At 36.7% G+C, this 12,477-nt stretch overlaps 2 protein-coding genes across 2 annotated transcripts; both read right to left on the bottom strand.

Annotated features, from left to right (window-relative positions):
• Nucleotides 1-433: 433 nt before the first annotated feature.
• On the bottom strand, nucleotides 434-1,705 carry LOC111490485 (DNA-directed RNA polymerases II and IV subunit 5A-like). The gene is made up of 4 exons (XM_023139129.1): nucleotides 1,505-1,705; nucleotides 1,239-1,418; nucleotides 1,041-1,154; nucleotides 434-559 (listed from the first exon to the last, which is right to left on the bottom strand). Exons 1-4 carry the CDS (start codon nucleotides 1,703-1,705, stop codon nucleotides 434-436), a joined length of 621 nt encoding a protein of 206 aa, XP_022994897.1.
• Nucleotides 1,706-3,976: 2,271 nt separating this feature from the next.
• On the bottom strand, nucleotides 3,977-12,334 carry LOC111490406 (lecithin-cholesterol acyltransferase-like 4). The gene is made up of 11 exons (XM_023139010.1): nucleotides 11,846-12,334; nucleotides 10,474-10,565; nucleotides 9,881-9,999; nucleotides 8,065-8,200; nucleotides 7,688-7,739; nucleotides 7,481-7,581; nucleotides 6,368-6,550; nucleotides 5,978-6,135; nucleotides 5,802-5,856; nucleotides 5,599-5,652; nucleotides 3,977-4,582 (listed from the first exon to the last, which is right to left on the bottom strand). Exons 1-11 carry the CDS (start codon nucleotides 12,084-12,086, stop codon nucleotides 4,160-4,162), a joined length of 1,614 nt encoding a protein of 537 aa, XP_022994778.1. The 5' UTR covers nucleotides 12,087-12,334; the 3' UTR covers nucleotides 3,977-4,159.
• Nucleotides 12,335-12,477: the final 143 nt, after the last annotated feature.

The following is a 12,477-nucleotide window of genomic DNA, read 5'->3' as shown; positions in this document are numbered from 1 at the left end:
TGAGACGAGGGGCCAATCTTCACTATTGTGAAAAAGAACATTAATAAAAGGTCATAAGAAACTTTCCATTGATTGGATCGAGATCCTCAATCGATCGTTATCCACATTTTTGTACACTCCGTTTCTGTAGATCTCTTCGATGGCATTGACTCCTCGACTGTCGAGATTCTAAGTTTGCGATGATAACGTTAATTTTCAAGATGTCAATGGGAAGAAAAGTGTTATTTACAATGTAGACTCGCTCATACTTTTGGAATGAAAGTAATTAAGCTAGCAAATTAACGTTGTCATCACAATGGAACCAACAAAAAGCTTTGGCAGCTAAGAAAAAAGATGAGGAAGCAACAAAAGTTACTTAAAGAGCATGGCTGCTCAAAGTGCTCACACATTTACATGTACCATACCATGATTTCAACTTCGAGTTAGGGCAATCTCAAACAACATATCTATAAGTCACATACCTTCCTGCAGTCTCACTTGGTCGAATGATCTTCAAAACTTGTCCACGCTTCAACCCATAATATCGAGCAATTGGATCAGTGACTTGAATGCGAGGTAGCTGAGACAAACAAACACAACATTACGTTAGAACAAAATTGTAACGGTCTAAGCTAAGCTCACTGCTAGCAGATATTGTTCTTTTTTTACTTTCCCCTTACGAGCTTCCACTTAAGACTTTTAAAATGGGTCAACTGGACAGAGGTTTCCACACCCTTATAAATAAAGAATGTTTCGTTCTCCTCCCGGATCTCACAATCCACCTCCTTCATGGCTCAGCCTCCTCACTAGCACATCGCCCGGTGTCTAACTCTAATACCATTTAGATATTGTCATTTTTGGATTTTTCCCTTTTGAACTTCTCAACTTCCCCTTAAGGTTTTTAAAAAGCATCGGCTAGGAAAATGTTTCCACACCCTTATAAAGAATGCTTCATTCTCCTCCACAACGAACGTAGGATCTCACAAAAACAATATACATTTCAAGGGACTTTTTTTAATGAGTTCACTTCTGTATCTTTCGGGAAAAAAATCGATACTCACCTGCGTTTCTTTCACCGTATACCTCTCCAACAACGTCTTCTTCTCTTCATTTGTCAACAGCTGATGCTCAGGAATAAGAACATGATCTTTAACATTAACCATCAATTCAGCTTCCTTCAACAACAAGTAGAAAATGGCAATTATAAGCACAATGATACGGAAATCACAAAACTTTTGCAGCATAGTCTCAAACAATACCTGAAAAACCTCCAAATGGAATTTAGATGATATTTCGCTTATACAAGTACGAGCAAACGGGGTCAAATTCTGTTGAACAACCAATATAGCTCGAAAAACATTCTCCGATTTCATACGATTCGTATACGTTTTCATCGTCTTGACACCAACCTTGGGTTCTTCAGGAAAAAATATATATATCTATAGAAACGAGCCATAAACAAGAGAGGAACAAATAAAAGGATCACTAAGGATTCATAGTATCATTGTAGAGCATGAAACTCTACCTGATCAGAGCTATTATTTCTCATGGCTTTATTGATAACAAGATCTTCTCTCTTCATATTATCACCATACTTATTCCTAAATTGATTTCTTGACATGTCAATGTCCAAATCTCCAACATAGTAGCCTCGATCTTTCAACATTTGCATCAATGTTTTTCGGATTCTAAAGAGTCTCGTGATTTCCTCCTCTGATAACACCATCTCTTTTAGCTAATAAATCGTTAAACAATTCAGTTCTAATGAGTAGTACGAAAACAACAGTTTAAATCTCAAATTCTAAACAAAAAACAGGAATTCCAGAGCCAAATAAAAGAAAATCACTAAATCACAAACACTCGATTCGACGCATATATTGAAACGTTTCGATCAAATTTCGAACAGTTCTCAACCATTATTCTCAATCAGTATTACGAAGAACCGTATAAATCTTAAACCCTAAACTAAAAATAGAGGAGAAATTAATCATACAGCATATAGGAATTCCAAAGCCAAATAAAAGGAAATCGCTAAATCACAAACACTTGATTCGACACATATGTTGAAACGTTATGAACAACTTTCAATCCTTATTCTCAATAAGTAGTACAAAAAATAGTATAAATCTCAAATCGAGTACGAAAAATAGTATAAATCTCAAATCGTAAACCAAAAACAAAGGAGAAATTAATGAGCATATAGGAATTTCAGAGCCAAATATAAGGAAACCGCTAAATTACAAACACTCGATCTGACACATACATTGAAACGTTATGATCAAATTTCGAACAATTCTCAATCATTATTCTCAATAAGTAGTACGAAGAACCGTATAAATAAACATAGCATAAATCTCAAACCCTAAACTAAAAACACAAGAGAATTAATCGTACAACATATAGGAATTTCAGAGCCAAATAAAAGGAAATCGTTAAATCACAAACACTGGTTTCGAAGCACACATTGAAACATTCTGATCAAATTTCGATCAAATTTCGAATCTGGATTTGTTTCGACGCATACATTGAAACAAATCAAGTGAATTTCATATAAATAATTTGAGAGAGTACCGATTTCCTCTTACTAGAAAGTAAAAAAAAAAAAAAACGCCCTAAACCTTAATCCAGCCAAGAACAAGAACAACATCAAATCCATCAATATATATATATATTATCAACAAAATCACATACCCAAAAACAAGAGTGCTACGAACTTCTAAGAAGAAAATGTATCGAAAAAACCTGATTAAGAAGGGAATTATGGTTCAATTGATTCCTCCAAATAAATAATGAAATATAAAAGTTTGTTTCAGTGCTTTCTCTCTCAACCCAAATATGTTGGTTAACGTCTTCCAACAATTGTGGAGCTTTATAAGGAAGTGTTCTTTCTAAGCATTCTTTTGGCCAAAAACAATTTAATTTTCTTTACCTTTAAAACCTAATTACCTTCTCAATAATTGCAATTTAGGAACATTGTGATGATAAATTATTTGAGTGGGATTCACATTTTTGTTGGATGATGAAACTCCCACCTCAGTTAATTTAGAGAATGATCATGTGTTTATAATCAATTAATACTATCTCCATTGGTACGAGACCTTTTGGGAAGCCCAAAGCAAAACTATGAGAGTTTATGCACTCAAAGGGGACAATATCATGCTATTGTGGAGAGTCGTGTTCGAGCTTATGCACTCAAAGTAGACAATATCATGCTATTTTGGAGAGTCGTGTTCGTCTAATAGTAGTTGTTGATCGATGCTTACTATGAATCAATTAAATTAATTAAAAATTAAATTTTATTTTAATTCAACCATGACATCTATTTTTATTCTTTGGTTTAGTAATTCCAATAATGAAAATTAAATCATTAATTTTTAAGATGGTAATTGATGGATGACAAACATTTAATAAATAAAAAATGTTAGTGATATTATTTTTTAAATATAATAATAAAAGTTGAAGAGATTTCTCCTTTCTTCCTTACATTTTAGTTGTTCTTTTCAAATTTGATTTCTCCTCTACCGTCCTTTTCGAATTTAGTTTTGCTTTGTCCGATCTTTAAAGAAAAAGGATTCGACCACTTTGAATTGAAAACGTCCCACTGTGAATTCATAGACAGAACGTGGAGAAAATCTTTCGCTACGCAAGTTGTGTGACTGCATTTGTTCAATCGAATCACCAAAGAGTGAGCAAGCACGAATGACTGGAATTGGAAACTCAGATTTTGCAGTTCTATTATTGCATATTCAGTTGAGCACATGTGACGGAATTGCCCGCACCTAATCTTAGAGAGATTTTTTATATTGATCGTGTCTCACCTTCACCCATCACTCGTGTTGTGTATTGTACCAAAACTACAAGTCAAATCTCATTATATGTACTTACATGATTAAATTCTTCCAATTAGACCACTCCAAAGAAACTTCTTTTTTTATTTGGGTCATTGTTTTTAGAACAGAGGAACAATCATTCAGTTGCGTTTCATCTTTTTTATATATATATATATACATAAGAAATAAAAAATAAAAAAAAGTGATGTCTAAATTTTTAAATATACATTTTCACCACATAAATTAAGTATAAATGACTGTACAGGATTGTTCATCAATTGCGCACGCTCTTGGGGCTGATTGCAGTCGAGTTTAATTTGAAACAACGTATCGTTGCATGAGAAATAATTTCATGCATCGACTGATATGCTAAGAGCATTCAGCTCAACGTGCTGCTTACCCTCTTTCTGGGGATGAACGATAACGGTTGCGCAAGCCTCAGCCCTCAAGGATGGACAGTCCCCGACAACTCGAGATAGCGTTATGGAACTCACCAATGGCTTCCCATTACACAACTCATCTGGTTTATTTTGGTCGTTGGAGATGATCTCCCATTCCTCTTTTAGAGCAGCTACTTGCAGACCCTTGTCCACATGGCTTTCGACCTCGAAAGCAGTTGGCAAGATCACATAGTCGTTCAGTGGGTCGTAGAACGGGTCGGGATCGCCTGCTTTGAGCCAATGCTTGAGGCTTCGGAATAAGCGGTGGTCTCTAAGAACGCGCTGGTGCTCACCAGGGACCCCAATCCTCGCTACTGCATCAAGTCCATCGGCCTGAAAAGAAAAAAGAACCATGGCTTCTGAGCATTTTTCACTATCACATTCGACCAAAATGAACCAAAAGCTACATGTTCGTGTTCGACCAAAATGAACCAAAACTAGCAGCAACACTGAGTGTGAGAAAGCTACATGTTCGTGTTCGACCAAAATGAACCAAAATTAGCAGCAACACAATGTGTGAGAAAGCTACATGTTCGTGTTCGACCAAAATGAACCAAAATTAGCAGCAACACAATTTGTGAGAAAGCTACATATTCGTGTTCGACCAAAATGAACCAAAATTAGCAGCAACACTGAGTGTGAGAAAGCTACATGTTCGTGTTCAACCAAAATGAACCAAAATTAGCAGCAACACAATGTGTGAGAAAGCTACATGTTCGTGTTCGACCAAAATGAACCAAAATTAGCAGCAACACAATTTGTGAGAAAGCTACATGTTCGTGTTCGACCAAAATTAGCAGCAACAGTGTGAGAAAGCTACATGTTCGTGTTCAACCAAAATGAACCAAAATTAGCAGTAACACAGTGTGAGAAAGCCACATGTTCGTGTTCAACCAAAATGAACCCAAAATTAGCAGCAACACAGAGTGTAAGAAAGCTACATGTTTGTGTTCGACCAAAATGAACCAAAATTAGCAGCAACACAGTGTGAGAAAGCTACAAGTTCGGAAAATGATCACGTATTCACAGGGTAGAAAATTATCTAAACTATTGTCTAAAGTACATCCGAAGCAAAACGAAACAAGGACAAACCTCCAAGAAGCTCTTAGTAAAAAACATTACGGGACGTTTCGGATTCTATCTACAATTCTAGATCCGAGTTAAAACCTTCATAATTTATCTTAACAAAGGGAAAAAATACATCAGATGAACATTTCAAAAGCGAAATGAAACAGAATAAACCTCCAAGGAACTCTTAGTAAAAAGGGTTTGGGAGCATAAACATATATCAAGGAGCGGAATCTCAATGCCTAATTGATTAGTTAGAAGAAGAGGGTGACGTAACAAACCATTGCCGATTCCACGGGAACCGTCCCATCACCATCGACGTAAACATACTTCGGCTGAAATCAAGAAAATTCAAGTAAGCTTTCCAGATTTATTTTTATAACTTAAAAGATAGATAAAAGAGAGAATCATAGGACAAAATTGAATTGCGTAGCAAAAAGTTAAATCATAATTGAAAAGATGCAATAGAATAGACAACAATGACCTCAATGAATCGCAGTTTTTGTAAATCAGCAACAGGATTTTCTGCATCTCCATAGCTAAACCAAGAAAAATTCAACATATCAGAAAATAACACGATGAAGCAAACATCAAAATAATCAAAACGTTTTGCCTACAATGAATTCACGTCAAATATCATTTAGCATAACGAAGACTTACCAAACGGTATGCGGCGTCTCGAGACCTGTTGCATATATATTGTAAAACTTGACATGAGGAGGTAGTTTAGCATTCTTTAGAATTTCCCGCGTCTCGTTCGCCCATTTCAAAATCTCCAAATTAAATGGCAGGGGAATATCCATCCCATCATGAAGAATCTGGTTCGGTTCAAGTAAATAGAAAAAAAATGTGTTATAACTTCGATCTCATACGGGATTTATTTATAGTCGAGCACACAACAAGCAATGGTACCAAAAACAACAAGCTTTCCAAACCTTACTTCAAAATCATCTATTTCGAGAACTTTCTAATCAGAACAATCGATGAGAATAACGTTCTTATCTGATAATGTTTCCTTCTGAAAAATTACAATAGGCAATTAGAACTCACCATGTTTGTCGAAAGAGATTCTGTCAGTATTTCGACACTTCCTTTAAGCGAGTACGATTCCAACATCTTGTGAGCGTTTCCATCCGCGTCAAGTTTCTCTCTCCAGACTTCAAGTAGAGGAATGTGTTGCCAATCAAAGTCCGGAGAGCCCATTAGTTCATAAATGGATGGGCACTCAATAAGCTGAAGAGGGGAAAAAACCAGTATTAACTAAGCCTGAAGAGTATCCAAAAATTTAAATACAATTCAAAAACTAAAACACATAAACCTCTACAAATCCACAAGAAAAAAAGAGAGGAGAATGATTTCTTTAGAAGACGAGCATCAGTCACACTTGAGAGGAAAGAAATCAAAATAACCTCTTCATATTCTGTAACGCCCCAAGCCCACCGCTAGCAAATAGTCCTCTTTGAGCTTTCCCTTTCGGGATTCCCCTCAAGGTTTTTAAAACACATCTGCTAGGGAGAGATTTCCACACCCATATAAAGGGTGTTTCATTCTCCTCCCCAACCGATGTGGGATCTCACAATCACCCCCCTCCAGGGCCCAGCGTCTTTACTGGCACTCGTTCCTTTCTCTAATCGATGTGGGACCCCCACCAAATCCACCCCCTTCGGGGCCCAACGTCCTTACTAGCACACCGTCTCGTGTCTACCCCCTTCGAGTAAAAGTCTCCTCGCTGGCACATGGCCCAGTGTCTGGCTCTAATACCATTTGTAACGCCCCAAGCCCACTGCTAGTAGATATTGTCCTCTTTGGGCTTTCCCTTTCGAGCTTCCCCTCAGGTTTTTAAAACCCGTCTGCTAGGGAGAGTTTTCCATACCCTTATAAAGGGTGTTTCATTCTCCTCTCCAACCAAGGTGGGATCTCACATATTCAATCTACCATAAGTATTAAACCACTTAAAGGCTAAAATCTAACGACAAACCGAAAGAACCAAGCTCAATTGAAAAGTCAAAAGATAGTAACCAAAGAAAAGATGGCTCGACACTGCAACATCAATCACAAGACCAAATTCCTCCGTCTTAAAAAATAAAATAAATACGAGCACATGAATAATTTTAAGAAGGGAAGAAAATGCAATAAAGTTAAAATTGTTCTTTTGATTCATACCAGTTGGTGCATGCTCCACTTTGATATGAAGAAGTTCTCTCTCCATCCATTAACGAATGACATTCCACTCACAAAGGTAGATGTAACATATCCAGGTGCACCTGTTAAACACATATTTCAATTATTCAGACTAGCAATTGCAAAAACAATGAACCCTCACAAATATGGTAAGAAATCTTTCATATCTTAAATACTTTTGAATCTCACCCTGGAATGGAGCAGCAATTGCAATCCAATTCTGCACATACTTCTCAAAAATCTGCAAACGAATGTAAGAAACTATTTGATTAAAACTCTTCATGTAGCGGAGAAGGAATACACAAAAATAGACATGAAACAGAAGAATCGAGCCTCCACCCTTCTCCGAAGGAAAGGATAAAATGAAATAAACTAACAAAATAACTTGGAGTATTTTTATGTGAATCAACTAATCAGTGCAAATTGTAGAGAGAATGGATCACCCAAATTATACAATGCAAGATTTTTGCCCCTCCATTGAAATAAAATGTTGGTTCCAAAGGAGTTCGGATGAAAACGGTTACAGATGATTATAGATAAAGAATGTGGAGAACGAAAATCTTTACGTCGCTGCGCAGGCTCATGAAGCATTTCACTAAAAGACCACCCATTGAATGACTAATAAGATTAATCTTTTTCCCTCCTGAAGCATTATATACAGCCTCCAGTTTCGCAGCTAAGAGATCCAAAGTTTCTGGCAACCTAGAAAAAACAGGTAAGAAAAAGTGTAAAAAGACCCAGAACAACAAACCTAAGAATAATATAAACAATCGATATCGGAAAACTCAATAAGGATATTACAAGTAGTCCATAAAGTGCATAAAGTGCAAAGCAGGGACAGTATTATATGACCTGATATGTAAGTTCGCAATAACTGAATGCGACACTTCAAAGTCTACACAACTCAAAAAATTTATCTATGCCGGGCAAGATGGGTGAAAGATGATAAAAGATAAAGTTGAAAAATCAAAAGGTGGGTGGATGACTAACACGGAGAGAGCTTGTCCATGAATATTACATCTGAAGGATGATCACTTTAACATCTTGACATTTGATAGCAGAATCAGAATCCATGAAAAGTAAGAAAAAAAAACTTTCCACTAATAATTGAGGAGAATGTTTATCCAAATGTTTGGACTAGCTAGTGGTAACAAGTTTAATAATCTTCAAATTTTAAACCTATATATCATTTTGATTTGACCAGCAGACTAAATCAACTCCTTGTGCATACCACCCATCTCAACCTTCATACCAAACAATTTCTCAACATCTACATACTTATATCAGGACCCTACGTCAACAACGGTCATCCTTCTAATTGATTGAGAAAGCCTAAGGATCATGAATCTTATTTGAATACCTGAAGGTGCTTCTCGCCATAAATCTAAGAGATAAGACTTGTTAGGATATAAACTAATCCTAAAGGCTAATAAAAAATTATTTCAGAAATTGTTGTCTCCTAAACAGTCTAGTTCCTAATCATAAAGAAAAAGATGCTTTGTTTCAGCAACTATATAAAATAAAAGCTAGACATGTGTAATATCAAGAAATGTGGGTACTTTACTACTAACTTATGATGGTTATATTCTAGGCTAAAATAAATTAACAAGGTAATCAATTTCGATGTCCTCACGAATCATCTCCCTAGAAGTATACTTATCATGGTTTTTGTAATAGCTCAAGCTCACTACTAGCAGATATTGTCCTCTTTAGGCTTTCCCTTCTGGACTTTCCCTCAAGGTTTTTAAAGCGCGTCTACTACAGAGAAGTTTCCACATCATTATAAAGAATGCTTCGTTCTCCTCCTCAACCGATGTGAGATCTCACAGTTTTATTCCAGGTTAAAGTGATGTGGGTACTTCCTACTTGGTTAAGCATGATTCCAAGCCCTAAAGTTATTGTCACTTCCATGGAATTCTTGTCAATTATATCTATCAATTTAAAGTCAAGCAAACCAAAGTTGGTATTGCAAAATGAACCCCATAAGAATGGCATATTCTGACTTCCGAGTGTCAACTTTCAGTATGGATACTGAACCTTTTTTTACATCACGAAAATGAAAATATCAAAGGTATCGAAAGAAAATGTCAGACTCCAATTATTAAATTCTCTTCATAGCTATAGAGAACTAAATCAATGATTGGATACGAAATCAGATTTTCTAGAAAAATATTAACGCATATTAATTCTCTAGAAATATATAATGCAAATATATAAGACTATGAAGTCAAAGTTCGAAACGATACTGTGTAACCTGAACTTCAGTTGTGGCAAATTAGTAAAACATCATAAACTTTATTTTCATCATTAAGATTTTTCCTATACTTTTCAAGCAGGAATAAGTGAAGTAGTGATAAAATAACCTCGAAGTTTAGTTGATACCTGTTACTTTGGCGAAAATCGTATCCAAATCCAAAAAGTGTTTTTCCTTCTTGAAAACCCCACTTGGTCATTTCAACAATCATGTCATGGAAATAGTAAACAGAATCGCATCCAATGATCTAGGATGCAAATAAAAAATCTTGTTCAGTCTATTAGACATGAGTTTCAACTACTTTAATTGGCTAATTGAAGGAAGACAATCAGAAAATATTTGAACACTGAATCGAATGTTTTCGAGAATTCATATGGCTTGAAGTTTTGGGATAAAATATAAAAATTAGACATGGTTTCAACAAGAATCATCACACAATACAACATATTCATGCAATTGAGAGTCCGAATGTGCTTGTATTCATAACACGTGCATGTATATACTGATACTTTATCTACAAAACACACATTTATCTATGATTACACAGAATTATATACAAACCGATCGTTAAAAATAAAACGTGCATGTCTTAGTGGGTGCAGATGCACGTGAAGGAAAGGATTAGATTTTTCGGTCAATAACTTCATCCCAAGTGCCAACGGATTAGGACTTAAGTATTTTCGAAAGAAAAATACAGTATATAATAAGACTAAAAGTATACCATGTCAGGGTCCAGAGTATCAATTGCATACAATCCGTTTCTCTCATCAGGAACTTTGATTTTGATCTTCGGATCAAAACATACAGTCTCACCTGTTTCACAAGAAGATATTAGTGCACTAGAAAAAGACATAGAATGATGGCAAGCTTTTCTCGTCTTTTTTCGTGTTCTTTTTCCCTCTCGACAATTGAAAGCATTTTTTCTCATCACATATCACAAGCACCAGAGCAAACCGGAAAAAAATTGTATCACAAGTTTTCGAGGGGAAAAGTGTTATCGACATAACTACGAAAAATGAGAAGTTAGCAGCTCAACCAGACTAGCCAAGTCTTGCAAAACTAAATCAGTTTCCAGCCAACTACTTGACAAGTTCACTAATCGATTCGTAACGTTGGATAAAATCAATACTGAGGCAGCATTGACTTAAGTACCCACCTATTCATTGTAAACAACGTCTAATTCATGGCAATCTTTGCGAGATCTCTTCTAGACAAATTAGTATGATCTTTAAGCAGAATCCATTTCTTCTTAAAACTCAGGATTGACTACATTTGTAATAGTCCAAGCCCGCTGCTAGCAGATATTGTCTGCTTTGCGCTTTCCCTTTCGGGCTTTCCCCTCACGGTTTTAAAACGCGCCTCCACACCTTTATAAAAAATGTTTCGTTCTCCTCCTCAACCGATGTGGGATCTCACAATCCACCCCTTTCGGAGCTCAGCATCCTCGCTGGCACTCATTCCTTTCTCCAATCGATTTTGGGACCCCCCCAATCCACCCCCTTTTGGGCAAGTGTCCTTGATGACACACCGCCTCATGTCCACTCCCCTTCGAGGCTCAACCTCCTCGCTAACACATCGTCCGGTGTCTAGCTCTGGTACTATTTGTAATAGCCCAAGCCCACCGCTAGCAAATATTATTTGCTTTGGCTTTCCCTTTCGGGCTTCCCCCCATGGTTTTAAAACATGTCTCCCAGGGAGAGATTTCCACACCCTTATAAAGAATACTTCGTTCTCCACCCCAACCGACGTGTGATCTCACAACATTTGAGGTCATTTATCAAAGAAGTTCTCGCAACACAATTGAACAACTGACAATACGGGAATCATAACAAATTTCATAAATTAGAAGGCCATCTAAAATATGCTAAAGCTGGAGAAGCTGAGCTAAGTTTCTACACCTTCATATACAATAACTACATTGATGACTTCCATCTCCTTGTTTTCCCAAAAATTTTGAGCAATCAAATCATTTCGAAACATCATATTCCAAGGAAACCCAAACCCTAAAAAAACGACCCCCGATCACCAAAGCTACCTGAAATTTACAAAGAAAAACTAGTGTACGAAACAAAATAGAAAGCCAATAACATTACCAGAAGAAGGATCGTAAAAAGACCAGAGGTCGGTTTGGAATTTAGCATCAGCCCCTAATATCCTGACCCAAACTCGCTCCTCTTTTCCCGTATCCTCATGAACCGCGTTCAAGATCGAACCAGCAACTCCCGGAACCAAAAGAACAGGATCGAGATTCGGATCGACGTACGGCTCGGGTTTCTTGATCAGCTTCAACCACAACTCCACCGACTTCACTATCTCCTCCAAGAGCACAGCCATACCAATCAAACCAAAGAAGGTCAATTCGCAGGCAGAAAGCTGGTCAACGAACCCCAAATCGGAGAAGAAAGAAGAAGAAGAAGACAGCGACGGCGACGGCGACGGCGAGCAGGATAAAGAGGATCGGATAAGGATTTGGAAATGTCTGAAGCGTGGCAACCAGAAATCTGAAGGAAAGAGGGTGAGGTTTGTCTGGACTTGCAAATGATTGAATCGAAGTCGTCGGTCGATGTCCTCCACGGCTCCACCTCAACAGATAAATCCATAATTTATTTCTATTTAGAAAATTAAAAAAAAAAAAAATTGTGGGAAAAATCCAGAGAAATAACATGAGTTCCCAATGTTTTTTTTTTTTTTTTTTTTTTTTTTTTTTTTTTTTTTTTTTTTTTTT

Source organism: Cucurbita maxima, unplaced genomic scaffold, assembly GCF_002738345.1.
Source record: "Cucurbita maxima cultivar Rimu unplaced genomic scaffold, Cmax_1.0 Cma_Scf00015, whole genome shotgun sequence".
Lineage (NCBI taxonomy): Eukaryota > Viridiplantae > Streptophyta > Magnoliopsida > Cucurbitales > Cucurbitaceae > Cucurbita > Cucurbita maxima.
Note: the sequence above shows the minus strand (reverse complement) of the source record. Positions and strands in the feature narration are given on the sequence as shown.